This window comes from Gymnogyps californianus, chromosome 3 (assembly GCF_018139145.2).
Source record: "Gymnogyps californianus isolate 813 chromosome 3, ASM1813914v2, whole genome shotgun sequence".
Classification (NCBI taxonomy): Eukaryota; Metazoa; Chordata; class Aves; order Accipitriformes; family Cathartidae; genus Gymnogyps; species Gymnogyps californianus.
Genome location: NC_059473.1, coordinates 58,644,712 through 58,670,568, shown reverse-complemented (window position 1 = coordinate 58,670,568; position 25,857 = coordinate 58,644,712). Strand labels below are relative to the sequence as shown.

At 39.5% G+C, this 25,857-nt stretch overlaps 1 protein-coding gene across 1 annotated transcript in view; it reads left to right on the top strand.

Moving 5' to 3' along the window:
* Nucleotides 1-1,013: 1,013 nt before the first annotated feature.
* NOX3 (NADPH oxidase 3) overlaps nt 1,014-25,857 on the top strand; it is a 38,916-nt gene continuing 14,072 nt past the window's right edge. Inside the window, exons 1-9 of the mRNA XM_050893900.1 lie at nt 1,014-1,058; nt 1,726-1,821; nt 2,027-2,137; nt 3,971-4,055; nt 12,651-12,796; nt 15,872-16,053; nt 18,843-18,972; nt 22,105-22,197; nt 23,347-23,600. Coding sequence (XP_050749857.1) covers nt 1,014-1,058; nt 1,726-1,821; nt 2,027-2,137; nt 3,971-4,055; nt 12,651-12,796; nt 15,872-16,053; nt 18,843-18,972; nt 22,105-22,197; nt 23,347-23,600 — 1,142 coding nt within the window. The remainder of the gene's footprint in view (nt 1,059-1,725; nt 1,822-2,026; nt 2,138-3,970; nt 4,056-12,650; nt 12,797-15,871; nt 16,054-18,842; nt 18,973-22,104; nt 22,198-23,346; nt 23,601-25,857) is intronic.

Sequence of the window (25,857 nt, the reverse complement as noted above, 5' to 3'; positions counted from 1 at the left end):
AAAAAAAATGGGTAAGTTCTAGCCCTGGACAGTGTTTGTGGATTGTATTTGGAAGAGGCTTATATTTCCTGAGTACCTTAATTCCTGCCAAAGCAACGTCACTTTGCAGACAAAACGTGGGAGCAGGGTCCAGAGCACATGGAGAGCCACAGCACCTGCCAGGCTGCTCAAGCCACATGCAGAAGTAAGGGACACAGTTTTTCCTAACCCCTCAGTGCGCAGACCTCTGAAATAGGCATCCTTTCCTCACCTCACAGGTCATGGGTGAAGGCAGCCAATGTTTTTGAGACTTGACAGAGAAGAGCAGGAGGAAATTAATTGTTACTTCTCTCCTCCTAGCAGGGAGAGAAGGAAGTAGGATTTGTGTCTTTACACCAAACAATGTGAATAGAAGAAAGAGAAAGTAACTGCTTATTTTATGACTGCAGCCAACTGAATGAAAAACTATCATGCATTTTAACATTGCCATAATCTATATCCACAAGAAATCCAGACGAATGTTAGAGGGGCACTCTTTATTCTGGCAGTTCCCAACTTCTGACTGAGTGACTTTGCCACTCCCAAGATCTTTTAGCAATGCTCCCGTCTTATACACATGTAAGAGATGCTCCCATTTGCTACTAAATTAAAAGACAAATCATGAAGAAATGTTGCACTCTGTTCAAACTGCAAAGACAAAGCAAAAAACCCCACCCAAATAAATGCTAGTACAAGAGGACAATTTAATGACAGCATCTCTCATTTGCTGCGAAATAACTTTGGAGAGAGAAAGGACTGGACAATGACCAGCATTTTATTTACACAGGTCATGAGACATGTCACTTGGGTGATCTGTTCTTGTCAGGCAGTCCTTAATTAGAAAATTCCTAGAGAGAGCTCCTGCTCCCACTAGGTGCTTATTAAAATCTAAAGACAAAAGGAGTTAGTAGAAAAGCCTGAGGAATGGACGGAGAACTCAAGTTACACTGGAAGGCAAGAGTCAGCTGCTGCTAGCATAGGGAGAAGCACTCAGGATGGGATGCTGGATTTTGAATGAAAAACTCTCAGTGCTGTTATTAGTGAGTATTTTTAGCATTAAAAAAATCTAATTGGATATATATAAATATTTTAAGCTTGTTTAAAAGACATTTTATGGTTTGCTTACAGTAATACTCCCAAGCTTAATGTAAAACTTGCTATAAAATATTCAGCAGCCTTTTTATAACTAGTCTTAAAAACAATTTAAAGTCTCACTGTTTTATTTTTAATTATTTTTAAGTCCCTGTACTTTAGTCCTTAGATAAAGGGAACAGGGGTTTGCAATTGTAATTGAAATTATATTCTGAATTATTTTCAGAGGCTTTGGTGAATTGAGTATGGGGGGCAGAGAGGAATTTCCTCAGCTCCTAACTCCCTCCATTTCTGGAATTCTTTAATTTTAGCTTTTATTGCCTTTTCAGAGACCAGGCTAAGCCCTGTGTTTAAGATCAAGTTTACCATCACACAGTAAATGTCATCTATATCCTCTACTGGGGATGTGGGGATAGGACTGTAATCCTGCATTTGCTAAAAGATAGCCTCATTCCAGCAGGCATTTGTGATTTCTATCATCTGTGATCAAGAACTGCATTGCACACTGATTTTGAAGTATCTCTCAGATACTTTTAAAACTACAACCATAACCAGTTTTATATGCATTAAAAAATACTGCAAGTGTCACTAATCTGTAACCTGTCTGCTTTGTAGCTGGTGTGGCTGGGACTGAATTTCTATTTGTTTATTGATACGTTCCACTGGTATGAAGACGAAGATGCTTACATTTATACACGGATTATGCTGGGAGTAAGTACAAGTTTGATTGTTAAAGGGCTCCACAAGAAGAATGTATGCATACTCTGATTTTATTTACATCCTTCATAATAATATTTTTGATGCTTCACCAGTAATTTTCCCATATAAGAGCATTATGTTAATATAGTATTTTCTTTCTTTTGCTCTTCCTATACCAAGCTTGTAATTTAATTTCTTTATACTGTTATATGTACAGTCGACCCTGGCTTGGGCAAGAGCTTCTGCAACGTGCCTTAATTTTAACTGCATGCTAATCCTGTTACCAGTCAGTAGAAACCTTACTTCATTCTTAAGAGGAGCAAGCATTGTAAGTACCATTTCTCAAATAGCTATATTATCTTCCCTTTTTTATTTCCGTAGTGCAGCAGTATTATCCATATCAAACATTTTCCAAGGAATTTTAATTTCTGATAGAGAAGTCTGTACACTATTGCCTAGTTATTACCATTTAAATTGTCAGTATTCATGACTGAAGAGAAACAAATGGCTTGTTTAACACAGTGCTCTAAATGCAACGCTGATTTTGGCAGCCGCTGCATAACATGGTGTCATGAAGTGAAAAGTGAGGAACTACAAAAAAGGGACGTAATAATGCAACTTGGCCAAATGGAGAAAATACGTATCCATCATGTGTATCCCGTGTAGTTGCAAAGTGAAAATTGGAGAGAGAAAATGTACAGATAGATAAAAGTGACATAAGGATAATAAGGAACGTGTCTAAACCCTTCTGCCTGAGTGGCCACCACTCAGGTCTTCCTTTCGTGTTAACATATGTTTTTGTAATGGAGTGGTCCTCTGCTCACAGGCATTTACATTAACCTCAGCATCATGCGTAGGAAGTACTTAAGGCTTTAGCTCTACTAGCTATAGCTTCAGCTTGCAGTGAATTATTACAGTCAGAGCAATTCCAATACCACATGTTTGGGTAAAAAGTTACTGATCACTTCATGCCTCCAAGAACAACAGGAATTTAGAAATTGTAACATTAATTTATTTTATTGTAAGCTGGTTCTTATTTCAGTTCTGCCTTTTTTTTTCTTCAGAGTTAGAGTTACATTTCAAGCAGTCTTTACGCTGGGAATCAACACTGTTTATAATTGTTTGAGTCCAGGAGCTGAGCATTTAAGAAAAAAAGTCTTGTTGAACTTCTGAATCAGTTTGTGAATTAACATAAAATATATGCATGCCCACTTAGATGCTGAGTAAGAACACAGAGAACTGGAAATCTTCTCACACATAATCAATATTTTGCTCTTCTGGACAATATTCTGCTCTTGAGGAGCATGGTACAGAGCAACTTGACTGGCTCCAGCATGGTCAGCACAGGGCTGCATCCAGTGACTCTCCAAGGAGGTGCTGTGTCTTGGCATTGCACCCCACGGCGCTCCAGATTTTTGGAAGATTTATTAGCTGGGAAACATTGTGGATAAATGCCAGGTTCTTTGGCATGGCACTGTGCCAGGCCAAGCGAGCAATCCAGACACCCACAACACCGTTCAGAGACCGAATTAGGTCCACGAGGGCTGTCTAGGTTCCAGCAGAGTGTGTTAGTTTTGGCTGATAGCCGGCCGCCCCAGCCGCAGGCTGGCTCTGCGCAGAGGCACCCAGCTGGCCATGAGCACACCACCATCGAGCACTTCCAATAATGGGAAGACGGCTCCGTAACACATCCGCGTGCAGCCACCTGAGGTCTAGACAGCCTCACCCTCCTGCGGTGTGCATTTCATGAAAGCAGCGAAAATGTTTTCATTGCAAGCTGGCTTTGCCAGCAGTTCAGCTGTGTTCATGCAGCTAAACCTAAGCTTGCAAAGCAGTGGTGGCCCAGCCTGGTATCCTTATACCAGCAAATTAGTTAAGCACCGGCCCAGATAAACCACTCACAAATCACAGCTAAATATAGCAGTTTTATCAAACCTGTTTTTGAGCCCCTACATAGGCTGAATAGCTTAAAAAATCCTGGAGTGTCACTATGCCGAAAACAGTTACCTGAGCCCCAAAGTCAAAGCTAACCCAAAACTTCCACTGAATTCCTTCAGCATTCCATTTTTAAATGTACTGATCTCCTCTCTTCACCTCTTCAAAATGTGAGCCGTAAATAGTAACAGGAATGATATAAAACAAGGTCTGCTTTTTCACCAAGTGTTGTGGAGGAGCACTGAGGAGACAGCTTGACAAAAACATCGCATTTCACAAGATGGTTGCCTATGGAATAGCTGTAAATGCAAGTAAGCTTTTTTTTTTTCCTTCTTTGCCTTTGAAATGTTTTGAATTTCACAGTGATTCTGCCTAATGCTCTAATCCGCATCAGCTCTGAGACATGCTATTTTAGTGCAATCATTTGGTGACTGCAGCTTTAAATAGGTGTAGGAGTCCCATCTGATTAACCATTTGTAACCTTTTTTGCTTGAGAAAAGTTTGACTGTTAAGTCAATAAACTTTCAAACTGGATAGTAACTACTAGTTGCCATTTAGTTAATGTGACCAACTTGTGTGCTCTTAACATTTAGTGTAGATAACTTTCATTAAATCCCTGAGAGTAGACATTTGGGGAGATGACATAGCATTACAGTCTGATTTCCTAAGAAAATGGTGCCTATGAGTCACACCGCTTATCTGTCCACCACTACATCTTGTTCAATAATTTTTCAACCAGGTAATAAATTTAATCTGAATTTGAGACAAGCAGCTGTCTCAAAAACATTAAATTCCTAAATATTTTTTTTTAAATAGGTGATGGGTACAGGGAACTAATGGCCCCCTTGAAGGAAAAACTGCTTCTTGAGATCAAAAGTTATCTGTTCTGCTGGACCTAGTGACTTACTGAGCTATAGGTGTTCGTTCACCTGGCTGGGAAGAAGACATGGCACTTTCCTGTTCCCCAAGTCATTAAAGGACCTGGAGAAGACTGAAGCTTGTAGGAATTCAGAGGACATGAAGGGAACAGGAGATAGTGTGGGGAAGAGAGATGTGCAAAGAAGGAAGAACGAAAGGCGATATGAGGAAGGACATAAGCACATAGAGATGGAGAGGTATCTGGGGCAGATAGTTCTCTTAGACAACGTGAAGGAGACACAGGAATTAATCAGGGTTATTTGCAAGCATAAGACATTGCAGGGTAACAGTTCTACCCCCAGGCTGTCCAGTGGATCCTGGTCCCAACATTTTTTTCAGTCTACATGAGGGAGTTGCTTTTGTGTGTATAGGCTGTTAAAGTCCCCATGCAGTGAGACAAGAATATGAAGTCAGGATTGCCATCAGGAATCAATAGCTAAAATTTGTCCTTTGTATGTAGCGCTAAAGAATTCAGAGGGGAAGGCTGGGGGATGAGAATGTGCATCTTATAGTGTATTATGATGATTTACTTATCTGTCATGTCCATTCATTTATCAGAGTTCAGTTTCAGCATAAAGCAGATTCCTACAGAACGCAACATTGCTTCTTTAATTAACAAATCAACCCAGGAATGTAAATTAACCAACTTCTACTTGGTGTACAATTTGTCATGCTCCAAAAAGAAAGCAAAACTACACAGTCAAACCTTTTATGTTTTTGGTTTTTACATTAATATAAAAATGTTTGCTTGTGCATTGAGGTGGACAGCTTGGGAAGTGCAAGTCTGTTAGAAGAGTGATTACTTTATGGCTTCAGTAATTCCAAGGAAAAAGACACAGGAGCTGATGTGAAATGACAGAAAGCACCACTATTTAATTCTGTCACTCTCTAGGGAGAAAATGAGGGTTTGTTGTTGGGTTGTTATTTGGGTTGGTTTTTTTTCCAGCATATAAAATGGACACATAGTTGATGAGATATTTGAGGAAGAAAACAAAATAGAGGGAAGTCTAATGAACAAAACATGTCAACTTATGAACTCATGCTTTCCTAACAGACAAGCAAGAAATAACTATCATATTTGAGAAAACACTACATCACTGTATCGTCAGACTTGGGTAAAGAATGGCCAGAAACTCAGTTGCCTGAAATTAAATTTCAAATTCATAAAAAAAGTACAATCTACAGCACATATTGTGACAGAAAAACAACGTTTCAGAGTAAAGAGGTACCCACAAGTATATTGAGTCCCTTTTTATAAAATCTAACAGTGTTAAAATGATGTGTGAATAGATGCCATTTTCCTCTCAACTGACACATTATTTATCCAAGTACTACCTATATTGCCTTTTGTTACACAAAAGCATAGTCAACTCCTATTAGTCTACTGCAATTTAGTAATTCTTAGTTAAATGAATGTTCTCCCCTGTATGATCAATAGCCTATATGTGGCAGCAAGAAGTTAAACCAATTTGCAGATCAGATCAGTAAGCTTAGCTTCACAATATAAAATTGTAGACTCCTTTATTATTAAAGTAACATGTATTCATCTCAGCTTGCCAGGTGGTGTTATTCCAGCATATTTATTTAATAGCATGCTAAAAATAGTCAGCGCAACATTAGTATTGTCTGGCTTCTAACAGGCAGCCAGCTCAGCTGAGATGCGCATGGCCTTGGAAAAAGTACATCTGTACCTTTAATTTTTCATCAGCTCTAATACAAATTCAAGAGCAGGCTTTAATTGGTCAGGTCATAAAAGGATATAATTAGAGACTAGTGGAAGAGGGAAGTTGGAGGAAAGAGAGAGAGTAAACAATGCTATCTATAATCAAGGGCATCATTGAAAATTCAGTAAAGGGAATTCTGCTTAGTTTGGCTTCCTGCGTTCTGCATGCCTGTCTGTGATAAGAGCTGTCTGGGAGTTACTCACCCACTAATAAATCTTCCTTATAGACCAGTAACTCTGCTAGAATAAAATCACAGTTTCATGCACTCTCAGTTTGATCAGTGCAAATCATTCTATGCTTTCTAATGCAAAAGAGACTTTTCAGTTGAGAGGCGGTTGTCTGAAACCTAAAGATATCTACAAGAGATAGTAAATAATGTTTTGTACAACTCCTCTCTCTTACTGTATTGTTTTTACCCTCATAAGAAAGTACATGCATACATCTTCTGAAGTGGGGAGTGTTGGGGGGGGATTTTTTTTTTTTTTTACTTTGGCATACGGTGCATATTTTGAAGAACAAACTGCTTCTTGTGTTGTTTTGATGTTTGCAGAAAGGTTATATAGATATATTGTTCCAACAGTCTTTGAATTATGATATGAATAAAGCTTAAGCAATTAAGGGAAAGTAGGGGAAGGACAGTGAGGTTCTTTGTAGTTAGGCTGTTTGAAATGTGTTCCTGCTCCTTAAAAATTCCAGCAGTGCGACTTTCTTTAAAAACATGCAAAATGCAGACATAATATAGTGATGCCAGGTGTGTTTGGCTTCTGACAAGCACTGAAAAATCTATAGCTAGAAATACTAGAGAACCTTTCCATTTTCAACCACATTTTGGTAGTGATGCCTATGTGAAGAGCTTTGGTGATCTGAGTAACATTTTTGTGTAAGCGATGAAGTTTTCAGGGAAGTAGATGCTTATCTTCAAAAGAGGTTTAGCTGATATCTCAGTGTTGTACTTTCAGAAATTACAGAAAATCAAATTTCCATTAAACTCCCTTTTTTTTCAGTCAGATTGTTTAAATCCAGACTTAGTGCAAGTACTAGGAAGGAAACTACATTAAATTAAAGATTATAAGCTTCCAGCTAGGATAAAAAATAGTCCAAGTCATGTTCTTCTTTGATGTTTATAACCATTCCAAAAACCAAAAAGAATTCCAATGCAAGTATGTGTGTGGTCACTATTGTTGTAATTTTTACATAACCTGCACTTTTTTAGTCCACAAAGACAGCATGAAGCTGATATTAAGGGTTCCGTGTAACCAGAAATGGCACAAGGCAGTGGGTGGCAAAAGAACCCAGGCTTGGTCGGGAGCAGAATTCCCCGTGCCTGGGTTAGCTCCTTGCAAAACTGTTCTCTTCACTGTGGGCAGAAAGGCCAGGATTTGACCCTTTGATTTTATCATGATGGGTTGGTTAACCAAAACATTTAACTGCTAGCAGCAAGCTCCAATTTGATTATTATCCTGTACAGGCATGCAGAAAAAGAGAGAGTGAAATCTCGTCCTCAGATAAACACATGCAATTTCTGTTTAGTTCAATGAGGGTTGTGCATGCTTCACTGAAGGCACAATTGGCTGAATAAGACTAGCTAAATTGACCAGACTTTCAAGATAATTTAATTACATCTCTTTGTATTTAAGAATATGTACAGTAAACATCATGCTCTAATAGCAACCCTTTTCCTCCCTCCCTCCTTCCAATAAAACCTTTTATTTGATCTCAGAGGTGGACTAGATAGAACATCTCGGGGTCAAATACAAATTAATGCATGTTAAGTGCTTCAGAGGTTCCAGATGTTGTTAAAAACAACAGTCAAAATCCTTCAGTATTCATGCACAGTTATAAAAAAGAACTTTGTTTAAAAGATTGCATGATTTATTCCGTACTTTATATTTGGTCATGCAGAATGAGGAAAAAATTGAACTGAAAATCCTGAGATGTAGTACCTTAAACTTTGCCCTCATGGTTAACTTATCTAAGTGGTGCAGGGAAAAAAAACCCAACTGTTGTAAGCTCCGGTTTCAGAAATCTGCATATCAATTTTGGAATTGCTTAGTACATTCTATACGCTGCAGATGCAAAGGACCTTCAGAAAATGCACTTTAGGGATGTAAAATATTTTAGCTAATGGCAATGTATCCAGTGCCAGACTTTTTAGTCTGCTACAACTATTGTACATTAAATGAACCACACTGAAAATGGAATTAGATCTTTGCATTACTCTTACCATCCAGCTATAATTCACTTTTAGATTGCATCATTTTTTCCTAGCAGCACACAAAAAATCATCAGAAGTATTAATCTAATAACACTCTAGGCAATATCTAAGATCATGGGAGACTCAGGTAAACCAACATATTCAGTATATCATTAGTTTGAATGTTAATATTTTCCAGTGTGTCATTATACTCTGCACGTTAACAGCTACCACAGAATAGCTCACAGAAAAGACCTCTCCTGTTCATTTTGGAAGTCTTCTACACTTGTAATATCCGCTACTTGTTAGATGAAAGCTGGAGGGAATGTCACCCAAAAGGGAAGATGTGGTAAATCCCAAAGAGGAGAGTATGATGATGTTTCCACTGACAGTAACATAGTAAAGCAGAACAATATGCAGATGGACAAAGCGGTGTCCTTTAATAGCCTGCAGAAAAATCTTACTAGGTTAAGTTGCAGAAAGTGAATTTCTTCTTCCAGAGAAAAGTTGCACCATGATTACCCTTCATTAAACCTTAGGCTTGAGACCTTCTTGGGAAGCTATGTCTACTCAACCCACAGGTTTTTTCTGTTCAAAATTGCAAATACTCTGTTAGGAAACGTGGACCTCTGTCTGGAAGAAACTACCACTTCATTTCATTCTCAACACTCAGCATATACCAGACAGCACTAGGTTTCCTGTCGCTGCTGACATGACTGGAATTTGTACAAATCATGTACAATCCTGCACTTTGAGGAAAGTGCAAGATTTTGTAGCCTTGTAACCAACAGAAATGTCATCATTTCACATGAAGATGTCACAATCTGCAGTATCACTTTTTAAAAAATCTATGTGTTTTTAAGGTGAAAGAGAGCAAGTGTGTTATGCTCTGAACACAGATTCGAACCTCCACTTCTAGTCAATGTTGCTATTTTAAGTGAGCAAGGATAGTCCAAAACCTGCAGTTTATATGCTGCAGGGAACCCTTGGTAAAACAAGACTATGGATCACAACTGTGTGAAACTCACCTGGCCCCAAGGCTATGGTGACTATTACATCATATCGGAGTTACAAAGAGCATCCTGCAGGTATAGAGGACAAGAAGCCCAAGTACCATTACTCATTGCACCAGTAATCACTGGCAGATGCCAAGATATAACTGCTCAGTAGAAGCCCACTCAGAGATTCATCATCAGGCCTTTCCACCCTTTGAAAGTTTTCTCTCCTCTTTCCCTTAGTCCAGTACCGGACTACATGCAGCATGCAACTCCACAACCTACCGCAGACAGCAGTCCGTTACCCCGCACTCCTGTCCTCCAAGTGAGCTCTTTCAGATGTCAGAGAAATTAGGTCCTCATCAAGCAATGACTTGGTTCCCTTCCAGCTGGATCTGATAACATCCTTACCAGGCCAAAACATCTGTTCTGAAAGGAGCCCCTTGTAGGAATAGCTCCCCCCCTTCCCACTCAGCACTTAAAAGTGCTGTTACACTTAAATACATAAACAGTGTTTATATACTGCTTATACATCAGTTGTACGCTGGGGAACAGATTGCCACAGCCCCCACACAGCTGCCACCTAAACCCTGCAGCTCAGAGCCTCTCAGGCTTTTGGGTTTTGACAGTCTGAATCCACACATCTCACTCGCTGCTTGTGGTCTTGTGCAACCTTCCTTCCAGCGTCCCGGCGCTGCCGAGGTGCTGGGAGCACCCTCTCACACGCAGGCTCCGGGGAGCATCTCCCACTTGACGCTGGCCAGGTTGTTTGACATGCAGCACCTAATCCATAACAATGTACGCAGGACATGCCGGGTCACTGAGTCCAATACTCTCTAATGCTCACAGTCACGTCATATATGCTATTTCATAAAATGACCAACCTTCAGCTGAAAGCTGCTTAGATTGCTTGATCCCATTATCCCATTTATTGAAAGGTTATTTTAGAGTCTCATTCCTTTGATGGCTTGAATCTGTCTTCTAATTTCCAGGCTCATTTTATCTCTGTGCAGTTCATACCCATTTGGATGCAGTCTCCATTCTGCTGAAGCTATTCCAGCTTGTATGAATAATTTATTATTCATTGGGCCAAAGATTCAGAAAAAATGGGAGCTTGATTTTGCAGTTTGGGTGCTCAGGATATTCACTTGGGATACCTGTGTCAATAAATATTTGGTTATTTTTATTAAGAGCTTCATCAGGAGACAACTCACCAGAGAATAAGCAGTTGGCCCAGTGACTAGGACATGTGATTCTAAAGCCCTACTTTAAATTTAATGTAACAAGGATTTTAAAATAGGTCTTTCATCTCCCAGTGAGTATCTAAGCATGGGGCAATGAGGTGAAGCAGGTGTTAGGGAGTGGTGGTGGGAAGTCCCTAAGCTAACATTATGTTTTGAATGAAGTACAACCTGACAGTCAACCAACCACAGCACATATACTACTCTAGAAGGATCACCTCAGAAGAACAGAGTGAAAATAACCTCTCTCCAGCCTGGACACATGGGCTAACCTACTGTTTGGGGGGAAGAGTGCAATATATTCTACCTTTTTGCACTGGCTGCTTTAAGCACTTCCATGGCCAGCATCCTACCTTAACTCATATTCCCATGCCCACAGCTCTCCCCAGGTGCTGCAGAGGAGCCAGGCTCCGGCATGCAGAGTGAGGGAGCTCACTAAGTGGATAGGCACCTAAAAGACTTAGGAATACCGAAGTCCTTATGCATTTAATCCCGTGTTTTCATCTGTGATTACACAGTGACTAGCACAGTAAGACATTACTTTCGTGCAAATAGTTACAATTAAAAAAAGGAAAAAAAAGAAAGAAGAGAGATGAAAGAAGAAAGAAGGAAGAAAGAAGGAAGAAGAAAGAAGAAAGAAGGAAGAAGAGAGAAGAAAGAAGAGAGAAGAGAGAAAAGAGAAAAGAGAAGTAAAAAAGAAAAAAAGAAGAAAAAAGAAAAAAAAAAAAAGAAAAAATCTTCTGAGAGACTATTGTTCAGGGAAGCAGATCATATTTGGTTTACTACAAATATTGCCTTTTAGAAAGGTTTTTTAAATGGTCAGGGACAGGAACAGATAAACACTGAAGGAGAGATGATAACGGGAAGCTAATTATAAAAACTAGAAATAGTACCTCCTAATAGCTCTACTGTAAACATATAATTGTTTTTCATTGTCAATTTTTCATCCTTTGGTATTTAATATTTTCCATTAATTACAACTTTCCTGTAATGGATTTGAGAATCTGTCATATTGAAAACTGAAACTCTGCACCTAGCATGATTATGACTTTATCTATGTTAGCCAATAATAAAGCAAAGTCCTTCCTTTTTTCCTCTTTTGAAATTATCATCTTTCCACTCAGGAAAAGAATTACAGGGGAGCTCTTACTTCACTCCAATGCATTTTCCTAAACTGACCATTTCATATACCTCTTGGGAGCAGGCCCAAAGTAGAGGTGATATATGATGCTCAGCGCAAATCAGATCTAACACTGTGATTCAGACTTCTCCCTTAAAATCATAGTTCCTGTGGCTTCCCCAGGCTACACCTGCATAAAGTATTGCTATAGCTACTTGTTAACAGGGGACAGATTTTGGCTGCATCTCTTAAATATCCCTGGTGCAAGTTGCAAACTGGTCTATGCCTAAAATGGACAAGTTAGTGTCCTGCATAGCAATATTAGACCATGGCACATCCTAGTATATTAATAAAAAAATAGGGATTTTAATCAGTTTACCTCATTTTGAACAATTTAAAATCACAGGCAAACACCTTTATACCATCTCTCAAGAGGTCTTCCTTTGATGACACTGAAGACTGCAGAGCACTTGACTGTAAACATGGGAGGTGACCCTGGAACTGTTCCTCTCTTTTCCAACGTGAAGCAGTTGCTTCATATTAGACACATATTTGATAAAATTTTCCTTTTATTGTCAGCTTAACCCACGCAAAGCTTTCAATTTATGCCCAAGCTTTTCAAATAGTTCGTAGTGTGCTTAATGAAGTTCCTTCTGGCACTGTGGACACGTACAAGTGTGTCTGTAATTTCACACCACTCTTTCTCTCATGCAGCCATCCATATTGTTGCCCACTTGATCAACATCGAGCGGTATCATACCAGCCAGTCGAAGGAAGCTGGGGAGTTACAGAATAAACTTTCTGGCCTTGGCAAGAGCCCAAATGAAAGCTACTTGAACCCAATCAGGACCTATGAAACAGTAAGCTGTCACTTTTTGGTTTTCCTCATCTAAAAAGTTTTCCCCTGTGGGTTCTATTGTTGGTAAAACTGTATTTCAAAGCCTTTTAACCAGAGCGAGAAGGTGCTGCCAAAGGTTAACCTCAATTTCAGCTGAAAACACTTACTTAGAGCTGCAATTTTCAGGTTACTAAGCTCAAAGAAATGTCTACAGTATTTTAATTAGTTTGTGAGGAGACAGCTGGGGGGGAGGATAAGGAGTGTTGTGAATAGTAGACAATGAAATGAACCTGCAAAGAATTTTTAAAAAACTAAACTAAACTATCAATACACGGAACAAACACAACTTCTTTCCAGAAAGAAAAAAAAAACAGCAATAGCACTTAACAATATTTCTTTCACAGTTGCTATTTGTCTCTCCCCATGGTTGTGCTGTATCTTCCCAATCTGGGGGTTGATTCTGCCTTGTTACATGTTGAGTGTGGCTGCCCAGGGAAAAGCACGTGCAAAACCACCCGGAGGCTCGCTGCATATAGGAAGCAGTGCACGGGGAAGCTAGTGGCACTGTGTGCTCTTCAGAGCCAAGCAGGACTATGGGCATCTCAGCCCTGCAGATAAATGATTCTGCTTGCTTTGGGGGAAAAAAGTGACTGTGCCTCCTGTCCACTTCCTTGGCTATCTCACAACAGCATTATAAGCTCTTCCTTATAATACTCATAACAGAAAGAAAAGCAGACCCTTTCTGCAAGGTGTGCATGTAATATACGCAACAGTTAATCAGCTTTTTTCCTTATTCCAATATACTGTACATCACATATGTTTGCTTGTGTATACTGTTGTATACTGTTATATACTCCAGGGTTGAAATAGCCCTGGTGAGATTCCCACATATATTGTTTCTGGTCTTTAGAAAATTCCCACATAGCCAGCATGCAATAAAGACTGCTTGAACACCATGGAGTGGGGCTCTTTCCATCAGTGGTGTGCTCCACTGAAACAAGAAACAAAGTGAGACGATGGCTGGACAACCATCAGTAGGATTCGATAGTACTTTTCAGGTACAAGGCATTTAGTCCTGCTTTTTCTCAGTTCCTTTCCAGTTTAGATAGTGTGATTTTTCATCTTTCAAAACAAACAAGTAAACAATTCTCAAGTTTGAAGAAAATCAAGCAAATTAATGGTCTCAATGGTATGAATACAAAAGCCTTCATGTTAGTGTTGACAAAGTAGTCAGGTTTATCAGGACAGGACAGCGAGCCAAGGACTCAGCTGCACAGTCTTTCAGTACACTCGGTGCCCACTCTCACCACATGCACGTGGGATGTTCCCCAGGAATAGAACAAAGCCCACAGCTCTGGACGGGAACCTACCGTCTTTCAGTACGCATTTTTTTCTCCACTAAGCCTTCCCATGGTGTTATAATTGTGAGGTAGGCCTCTAATTAGAATTAAGATCCTAAATACCCTTGAGGAGGAAGGCTAGTATTTTTTGAGATCCTTTCCCAGATTTCTCACAGTAATATGCCCCACAATTACCTTCCAATTTACAGCCTACATTTTACTCTAACCTCTAATATTTATATTTCTTTTATTGCCCACTTGTGTCTCAGTAGCTACACTCAGAATTAATAAATTATGAAGGAAAGGAAATAAAAGATTACTTCTCACTTCAGAGAAGAAAGTTCTGAGAGCAACAATTCAGGCTTTCTTTTCAGTTTCATCCTACCCCTGTAGTAGCAATGTACTAAGTGTCTTTGACATTTTTCCTTGTTTCATCTCAACATTCAAACTAGCCACTGTAGTGGAAATGTTCAAAATATCACCTAGATCAATCCTGTTAATATGTAATAGGATCTGAACACACTCTTCACAGGCACCAATTTGAAAATGTACTGTGTGCTGTCAAGTGTGAACATTTGAAAGAATGATTTCACTGTAAAAGTGACTGTAAAAATGGCATTGTGGAATTTTATCACCTCTAGGATTTCCATATCAAATGAGTGCACTTTACAAGTACAATATAGGGGTTTTTTTCTCCTAGTGTATTGAGCTGTAGAACCAACTCAGGATCCAGAAGGCATGCTGAGCTCTTTCATTCCTGTGCATCAGCACCAGGAAAACAGATATATATGCTTTGCAGGCCAAATGGGGACTTCATTTACACTCTGCTGGCATATTTAGCTTGAGTCTCATCTTGTGTGTGAGATTTTTACTGCTGTTCTTCATGATTTGCACTTTATAACTGAGATCAGCATCCGACTGTTGTGTTCAAAATACATCTTCATTCTCACTTCAGTATATTTTGGTGGGTTTAGACAGATGTAACAGACCTGTGCTGGTGTCTGTGAGTCATGAACAAGAAGGAACATGTTCTAGCCCAGCATATGAATGTTTCATCACTGACAAGCATAAAAATGTAAATATAAATAAGTCTTTTAAAAAATAAACCCAAGTATTATCCAATGTATCTCCAGGTAAATGTAAGGAACAGGTAAATGAGATATGCTGTTTAGGTAAATGAGAGCATGCCATTTTTATACACCATTTCAGAGCTGCTAAAACCCCACAAACTTTGAAGTAAAATAAGCACAAAACAGCCCCACACCTTTATGGTTGCAGGTGTCTTAGCACCTCACTTTATCACCCTCACATGAATAAGCTGGTTTCTAGCGCTGTTTTGCTTATTACATGTCTAGGTTTAATCTTCTCGTTTCTCTAATCATTTTCCCTTTTTTCTGAGACACTTTTACATAAGCAAAATAGATAAAAGTACTAATGAGACTGTCTAATTTCCTCCTTTCGATTCCTGAAACAAATAAGTGGCAGCAAACATTTACACATCTGTCTGGGATAAGCCTGAGTAGAAATAGAGCAGACAGATGTTTTTCCATGCTCTTCTGTGGTAAAATGGAGGTTTGCCATGCCTCCATGTGTTGTTCTGGTTTTGTTCCTATGCTGAAAATATATCTTAGATTTTGACTTCATATGTAATAGCAGCAACAGTAACAATAGTAACAGTAACAGAAGTAGTAATAAAAATAACAATTACAATAACAATAGCTACTAATACTAATACTAATAATGTGTTCTTATTCTAGAACACAACAGGAGAGGTACTAACCACCATAGCTGGAATAACTGGAGTTGCGATAACTGTGGCTTTAATTCTGATCATGACTTCATCCACTGAGCTCATCAGAAGGTCATGCTATGAGGTGTTCTGGTATACTCATCACCTCTTTGTGGTTTTCTTCATTGGTTTAATAATCCATGGTATGGGGTAAGTGTCTGCATAAACTACATGGGGTATAGTACACAGTTTGAGATGAAACACGATTCAAATCCATAATCCTGTGCTTTTCTATTAACAAACTGCTGGGATCTTTGCTTGGAGACAGATTGCAAAATGAAAGCATTTTGAAATTAAAATACATCACTTTTCTGAGGACTAAAAGTGTGTTTTAGTTCTTTCAACCACTCTTCTACCATCTTACAACCTGCACTTTATCAATGCATCAGTCTGAATGAACTTTCATCCCTGGGAACTGGGGGCATTACAGATTAGGAATCAAACTTTTGTGGCTTCAAATTAATAAGCAATAGACCTTATGCTTATAGCTCTTGTAAGGCGTTTTGCGAGAGAGCTTGTACAAGCTTGACAAGCTTTCAGCATCTCAGCTACCCTGTGGTGGATGTCCCTGTGCCCATTCTCCTCTGCATCCATAAATGTAAAGTGGTTTTGACCTTCTTTCTCTGTGGGGAAAAGAACCCCAAATTTCCTCACCATAGAGAAATACTGTGCAGTAGCAGTAGGCACTATATTACAAACCAGGTTAAAATGACTACAGTAACAAATAACTCAAGTTTATGACTAGCCCAGTCAGGTGGCTTTTACGGAGAGGGATGACTGCCAGGTCGCTGATTGTCCTCCTGTTCCTCAGCACAAGAGGAAGGTCCATCCTCTTGGTACAGGGCTCTGGTTCTTACACTGAGGGACAGCAGACTCGGGGGAGCCTCCCTGAGAAGCTCAGGGGCTGATAAATCCCCTGTCGATGCAGAGTGAGAGCAAGAAGGTGCCTAGTGCTGAAAACATTTCCATCTTCCATTTCCAGTTCCACTGACATCTTCTGCTTCTTCTCCCTTGTGTGCTTTCCCCCATTTCATTTTCTCATTTCTTTGCGACAGTGTTAATCTGAATCTACAGTGGTGCATCTACATTCACATTTTAATTCAGATACGGAGTACAGTTTTGAGGCAAAACTCATGGTCCTCCTCACCTCCTAGGTTTGGGTCGTACCATGGCGCAATTCCTGGACTGCATAACACAGAGTGTGTTGGGATGAAACGACACTGACAGGCACGCATCTCTGTGTGCCAAGCACTAACAAGTGATCCGTTCACAGGACCAAACCAGTCCTAGTCCTAAGCCCTAGGTAGCCCTCAAAGGTGTTCAGTGCAAGGCCCTCAACAAAGGCTGCTTTGGTCCAGAGATCTTTTCCTGCTGACTATCTAGTGTACACGTGGCCTCAAGCTGTAGTAAAGCTTTTCAGATCTAAGGACAGCATCACCTGGTGTTATCATAATACACTTTTCATGTCTGTTTAGTAAAACATTCAGATGGTATTGCCCACCACTAAAGTACATACAGACCACTACTCTTTGACACAGAGGAACTTCCTAGCCCACAGCAGTGTGTGCGTGTGCCTGTTCTCTGGAGGTACATGGCATCACCACGGGGCAGGGAACAGGCTGGTACAACATTTTGTGGTGTGTCACTTTTCTCACCTCTCTCCTTGTGATTTGAGAGCTGCCACATTCAGTTTGGCTTTGAGTGTTCCTGAAATTGGCCCAATTAATTAGTCCCAAGTTTCAGAGGCACAGCTGCAAACAAATGCTGTAAACTGTATCCTGGCCTGATTAAAATGGCCCCCTCCCCTCTCTCTCTGGCAAATCTTTTAGAATCCAATTTCAAACAACTGTAATGAACCCTTTAAACCTTCAGCTTTGTAAGCTCCCTCTGTCTAGCCAGCTGATCAACACTCTTCAGCACGAGACTTCCTTGAAAAGGGGACACTTATTTAACAGCCCTATCGATAGCATTCAATGAGCACACTGCTTGCTCCAGGCTGGGAGTGCACTGCGACAGAGCAGCTCCCTGCTGCCCCAGCACATCCCTACCACTACCCCATTTATGAAAAGGAGTCAAAACCCAAGGTTTCATCCACTTCCCATCTCTTCCTCCTTCCCAGGTGACTGAACAAAACTCACTCAAGCCTACCTCCTTTTCTGTCTTTCTGTCTGAACTGGTGGCAGCCGATGACACTGCCATGTAAAAGAAGGCAGCACTTCTTATCTCCTTGTCTCTTGTTAGACTAGGGGGCAGGACAGGCTAACGTTGTAGAGCCGAAGTAAGTATGAAAGGGAAAATTCAGAGAAACAATATGAAACAAACAGGCTTTCCCCATAAAAATCTTCCTTCTCTACCCATAATCAACACCAGCTGAAACCCATATAAACTGAACAGTCAGGATTGAAATGTTTGGGAAAATTCACATCATTAACATTCTCAGAAGTAAAGAAGCTAGAATTTAATATGTTTAGAGAGTATACATCTAATTACAGTCCTCCAACTTTATTTGCAGCTTTTAAAAATGCATTTAGAAAGTAGCAAAGGAAAGAGAAGGTCTGTCACTATTAAATTTTATTATTTTTCTAAACAATACCAGATGCTCATATACAGAGAAGGTCAAAGTGTCTGCTCCAAACAACTTGGAAATCATTCTAATTTTGCCACAAACAGCAAAATGTGCATTTTCTGCGCAAGGACTCTCCACACTTCAGCTGCATTGATGTATACCAATACTATAACACACTTCTTGCATTTGGTCAAAAAGTCATGGCAAAGCTAAAGGAAAGGTAATTTGAACAAGAGAGCAGAACAGGGTTGAGAAGGCCCGTTCTTGAACTTTCAGTTATCTCCGAATCTGCATTCAACTACTAGTGCAAAACCTACAGATGCACAGAAATGTCACAAAGAAGCATATCACTGATGATCATTTTTGTTTTAAGCCAGCTTGTCCGAGGTCAGACACCTCAGAGTCTGCTGCTTCACAATGTCACCTACTGTAAAGATCACTACTTGGAATGGGAGAATGCCACTCAGTGCCCTTTGCCACAGTTTTCTGGCAACAAACCTGTGGTAAGAGTGATGTTTCTCTTCTGTTTTTAACTTAATGTCCTTCCTTGGGAGGCCAAATGTCTTAGGGAGCAGGGGGCTGGAGTGTACGCAGTGTATAGAGTGACTGGCACTTAGTGTTATGTTTAGAGAGTAGTTTCACATTTCTGTTCCATGACCTCTCCCTGTGCATTAACATAGTGATCCTGACCTCCTCTATAATCAGTATAGACAGGTACAGATGAAGAGTGATGTATAAAATTTTGGTGTCATTAATAATAATTTTTATTTCTGGAAGATCCTTTAGTTAGACAACACTCCCTTTGAAGGGTATGGATTTCAGAATTGTACTCTATTTAAATCTGCTGTGTACATTTATTTTTAATTATTCAGTATCACCAATATCCTTGAGGTGTTCATTGCACAAACATAGCCTCCAAGTGAAAACCTTATGAGGGTAGAGATACAGAAAATACAATTGAACAGTAAAGCTAGGGATGCAAATTAATATTATTATTATTTTAACTAATAGTACTTTAATATGGATAGTCTAAATACCAAGGGAGAATAAATTGGAGATAAAATTATGTCCTTGCTTTGGGGCACATGCTTCATATCGTCCAGCCTTGATGTCTTAAGTTAGGTAAAAAGGAGAGAATTTGAAACAATGAATTATGAAAGGGAAAGGCAAAAGGCAGGAAAAATGTCCCACGGAAGGGTGGTTTTGCTGCAACAAGATTGCAAATCCACAGGGGGTAATTAAGTAGCAGACTTGTACAGTATGTCAGATGTCTAGCAACCAAACAAAATCATTTAACATTTATAGCTCAAGATTAAGCTTGCTCATATGCAAGTTTTTGTTGTTTCTTCCAAAAAGAGAAAACATACCAAAGGAAATCCTAAAGTAAAGGAGAAAAATTAGCATTCAGTGTCTTGTAGCTCTTTTAATGGCTGACATAGATTTTTCTTAAACTAAACTATTGTTAGCCACTATCCAACGCGCATATTAATGAGAAAATGAATGCCTCTCTAAAAATTTCAGCTACAATGTCGCCATAAAAATCAATACATGGCTACACACCATGAATACAGACACAAGCTTGCTTCCAACAGCATGTCTTGACATTCATTATCATAAAGCTAACTGGAGAGAACTTCCACTTCTCCGTGTTAAACCTATTTTGCCACACTCTCCTGCATACCCAAGGCCATACTTGCAAAGTCACATTACTTTAAATGAATTGTGATAATACTGTATGGCATATAGATCATCTATAAGAACAGTGCTTTGCTGGATGGGTAATGTGCTACGGTGTGGTACCTGCTAGACACCGCAGATAGATAGCACAAATTCATTCAGAGGCTAAAAAGCCATGGCAAGGCTTGCGCAGCACCAGCAAGGGCAGGTGTAGATGGGACTGAACAGGGAGAAGACAGCTTTGTGCACAGCTGGGATTGCATGAGGTGACACCGGAGTGCATGCCCCACTGGCCACGGCTCCCAGAGGAGGCTACCATGGCGGAGCCCCTCCCTCAGTCATGCCACATCTGCTCCCCTGCTCCATATTTCAGCAGGTAGGAGCCCGATCTGGCTCCCACTGAGGACAATGAAGCACTTCTGTTGCACCCGGGGCATCCGGACTTTTATCCTCACAGTCTCTCCTGAGCCATCGCTGCCCCATCTCAGTTCATTCTCATTACAGGAAGAAACACCACGTGGGCAAGAATACTGATGCCCTGATTAGCTGGGCAGGAGCCGTGTTGCCTAGCAGCCCATCCCTCCTGGTGGATGTCCTGTTGTCCCAGCCCAGCCAAAAGATATTTTGGATTGAATGCTCTGTTGCACTGGAGCGATGACACATTTGAAATCTCAGCTGAGCTCTCGCACAGGGTAGCCTGCAACCTTAACATTCCTGTCACGTGCTTTTATTTACAGGTAGCACAAATGGAAGGGAGGAAAAACATGTCTCATCATTATTGTGGCTTGATATATGCAAATATATTCAAGACGTGAGATTACCCACTGTGCAGAGACACCTGTAGTATTTAGGGACAACGGATGTGTTGAGTTTCTGCTTTAACTGAGAATCTTCTGGCTTATGCTGGTTTCTTCCCATTATTAAATCATGCTTTTTTTAAATTTAATTTTCAAGACTTAACCTTGGGAAATTGCCACTCCATCCTCTTAGCACTTTCTAAGGAAGCCACATAATTTTATGGCTTGCTTCTCATAAAAGATACTTTATAACCCCTGTTACCCAGCTTGTGGAGCAAAGTCAATGTTTCAGCAAGTAAAGTTACTCTTTGGAGATTTTAAAAGCCACAAGATTGTGGAGTCTTCAGTATCCTAGAATGAGCCGTGTAATTAACAAAACTGGAAATAAAACAGTATCTCTTCCAGAAAAAAAAAAAATTTAAATCATGAGATTCAATTACATCTAATTATCTCAGCTATCAGTGCAACTCAGTGAAATCATCAGCTAGTATACTTGAATAGCCAAGTATCTTTGATTGTTATAGTGCTCAGTACATATGATTAACAAGTACAAGCACAACAATCATCTGCAATACTTAAAGTATGACCAGCTTAGTATCCTAGATCAAAAAAACACATTTATTGATACACAGCCAACCAATGGATTAAATGGAAATGTATCCCATTCCTCTAACTGAATATTTGAGACTTAATGTTTTCTCATGCAGCATCAGAAAACTCACAGCTGACAATAAGAGCTACTGCTATCTGACCCTTCTGAAATATTTTAGACATTGAAGAGCAATGGGTAATATTGTATAAATGTATGCATCTATATGTCTTCAGGTCCAATGACATCTGTATGTTACACCTAAATAGATTAATCCTTTTGCCTTTTAGTAGGAAAAGATTTTAAAGGACTTTTCTTGGCCAGAATACAGATAGATATTAGCACCACTTTTGGAGTGCATCTGTGAAGGAGTCCCATATGTCTGTTCCACAAGAAAGCCAGAACAGCTACATTAGCAACAGAAATACTCTCTTGAGAAAGGCAAATCAAAAATCACAGAAGAGAAATCAAATAATTTCATTTTAGGCTACCTGCTAATTTAAACCAGAAATGCAAAATATTCTTGTAGACATTCAAATAAATGTTGTTTTTTAATATGCAACTTTCTACAGGCTTGGAAGTGGGTTTTAAGTCCTATGGTGTTGTACATCTGTGAAAGAATTGTTAGATTTTGGAGATTTCAACAGGAGGTGGTCATTACTAAGGTATGTAACACAGCTTGCATGTCTGCATAAAAAAAAATGTTATGTCAATGACTTTTTTTATCTTTTATAGGTAACTTCTCTATATTATGACCTCATTTTTCACTCCTAGCTTCAGCAGCTCTTCCATCATTACCACGGTTTCAGCCAAGTATTGATTTTAGGTTTTGCATTTATTCCAATAGCAAGTCCGTAATAATAATCCATACGGGACCAAACTTGATTAATGAAGTACCAGACTTTACACCACCATAACACAAACATCTGCGCAGAGGGTCTCTCTTTTTAATGAACTGAAACCATGTTCCACTGCAGTAAATGCCAGAGACACCCTCGACTTCAGTAGGACACAGGTTTTACTTTCAAATCTGGAAGCTTCCAAGGAGATTAAGGGTTATATTATCAGTTAGCATAAATAGTCGAAGCTTCATTAATACCACTGTAACAATTTATCCCAGTTGTAAACATCTCTGTGTGCTAAGGGCCTATTTAAGTCACAGCAGAATGGATGGGGAATGCCGCTACTGAAGCAGCCGAGTCCACACGTATCAAGCTGGCGATCAGAAACAGGCTTATCTTGTGTGAGGGGAAAAGCATGTCGGATAAGTCTTGCTGCTGATTTCACAGAGTGGCTGTGATCTGAGAATCTCAGTATACTATGTGTGACATATAAAACTGGCTGCTTAACTGAGATTACCTCTTAATAAAAGTATATTAGAATTGAGCTCACTGGGCTTTTCTTCTTGCCAAACCAACAATAATCCCGTACGTGTTAACTGTGTTACATGAGAGTAAAACTGGGAAATTATTCCAGTCTATTAAGGAATACTTTTGCATAGGCTCTACCAAGACAGAAAGCTGAACAAATTGTTGAATTGTTACAGCCTTTCCTCTGCCTCGTACACTCACAAAGCAAGCTGCCCCACGATACACACTGTACGTGCTCTCAAGCTGTTGGGCAGCAACAGCACTGCAACATGCAGTTTAGGACATAATCTACAAGACATTTAAAAATTACTGTGCATCCCAATTTGCATTAACTTGTGGTTGAACTCAAGTAGAAATGATTACAAAGTCACCATTGTAACCTAATGGAAACAAACAGTTACTCTTCTGAAGGAAAATAAAACAGGTCCTTTTATTATTGTTTAGGTGGTGACGCATTCCTCTGCAGTCCTTGAGATTCACATGAAGAAACGTGGCTTTAAAATGGGACCTGGTCAATATATCTTTCTACAGTGCCCATCTGTCTCACAGCTGGAGTGGCACCCTTTCACCCTCACCTCAGCTCCCGAGGAGGACTTCTTCAGTATTCACATACGGGTCGTCGGGGATTGGACTGCAGCCCTCTTCAAGGCCTTTGGAGCCGAGGAAAAAGCTTTCAAGGAATTGTGGATGTTACCAAGGTTTGGATAACAAAAAATACATTTTAAAATGTTAATTCTACATTTTAAAATAAATGTTAATGTTTTAACTTTAATTAATTTTGTGTGTGTTCTTTATCATACAGTATTAGATTGTAGTTCTGGATCCATAAATATGCCATTACGCCAAAAAACCCACAAATAAACAGAGTCATGAACTTAGGCCAACAGCTACCAAGACGATGTGATGATTAATTCAAGATTTAAAGTCCATATCAATATCTATATCTCTGTCACTATCATCTAAATCTACACCTAAAGATATCCATCTTTACAGACAGGTGCTTAAGAACTGAATTAAAACAACCCTGGAAGCTATCTGCTAGCTTTGTGCTTGTATGCTTATGCTCTGATGGCACCCATCACCTGACATCCGAAATTCCAGCTTTTCCCTTTCAGTTACTTAGATATTTTGTGGCCCCATAGACTTCTGCCTGAACCTTACTTCTTTCCAGCAGCCTCCCTCAACTCTGTCTCTGGTTTCCAAACCCTGCCCCACTTTATAAAGGTTATTGGCGTTCAAGTTCTCTATCTGTGGCATCTTAATCCAAGCAAAAGGTTGATGCTTCATTGTTGCAAGTCAGCAGGGCTCCGCTGAAGTTAATGGAGCCATCCTCACTTACACCAGCTAAGCATCTGGCTCTATACACAATGGATTCAAACCATGCAGCTCCTTGCAGGCGTAGTGGAGATTTTCAGCAAAGAAGAGCCTGGCACAGGATCATTTCAATTCTGGTGGAGTGTGTAGGGCCTGGGACCGAAGGGACTATTTTCCCCCTGGAAAATTGCTTTTGATGAGGGAGTTCTAGTAAAACTGAACAGCAAAAGGCACTTGTTTAACTATATTTATATAATTTAATGGGACTTGGATGCTAAAGAACATTCCCTTAAAAAGCTTATAGACACCACTGAGCTACAGAAGCATACTAGAAGGTGGGGGCGGAGAATAAAGTCTGGTCCAGTCCTTGCATTGTATCAGTTAATAAGAATTAGAAATGAAAGCCGTGCCTTTGTTAAAGGCAACTGGAATGAGAAGTATGCCGTTTCAGCAGAACTGGAGCAAAAATGGTCCAAAGTGATTGACAGCCAGCGTAAAGAATGAGAAAGAGAAAAATGTTATCAAACGTTGCTGGCCACAATGCAGGGTTGAAATTAACAGCGCTGTCATATATAAAGACTCTTCTTTTTAATCTTGTTAGGGTGCCTAATGCCATCATTCAGTTGCTTTCTTGCAATATATTAAAAAGAATATTTCAATAGTTAAGCTAGCAATAAAGCAAAAACCAAGTCTTTTTCACAGGTTTCCATATCTAAAGATAAACACCAAATTGGTGACTATATTAAAAAATAACATATAGGAGAAACTGAGCATAAGACAGAAGCCATGTAGCAACTGAATGATAAGGTAAGGTTCTAAAAATAAAATATGTATATTGTAATTAATAAAAGAAGACTAAAATAAAACGTACATGTGTTTATACAGGTAACAAAGACAGCTAGTTGTGATTTCTGGCCAATTTGAGAGGTACGACCATAGAATAGACTATTTCTGTGAAAATAATCAAGTTCCATATTATGCCTCTTTGGGATTTTGGCTCACTTAATTGCTGTTTTAGCACATTGTCCCAAAATCTAACTTCTCTTACAGTCAGGAGTACTACAAAATCATGCTGATCAGCAAATGTTTAAATTCTAAAAATAATACAAGAATCCGTTAATGTTACTTTTCTGAAACTAAATACTTTCCCTTCCTTTCCCAAAAGTATAATGCTTCTTTCTAATGAAATTGTGTAGATGGACACAAAGAATATGGACAATCCAAGCCATAGCTAGAAACAGTCTATAGCCCTATTTTCTACTCCTCCCTTGGCAAATGCAAATGTAATATTTTTTGTTGCTTTGTTTACTATCTTCCCACCTTCCTCCACCCTCTCTAGATCAAATGAATGTCGTATAGCTCTGTTTCTCTTTCTCTGCTTTCTCCTCCCTACTTCTCTGAGTCTTTGTATTTGGCTAAGCTCTCTAGCTATGGCTGAGCAACCAATGATGGGATCTCTGTCACCTGAGGATTTAGGAGCGGACTGACAAGACAAATCTCTGTAAGGAATGATTCAGAAATAATTGATCCTGTCCTGTAGCACAGAGACAGATTAAAGAATCTCTTGAAATTCCTTTCAGACAAATTTTTTCTCAATCTACTAACAATAATAATTGCTCCCAAGCCCACATTGAACTATGT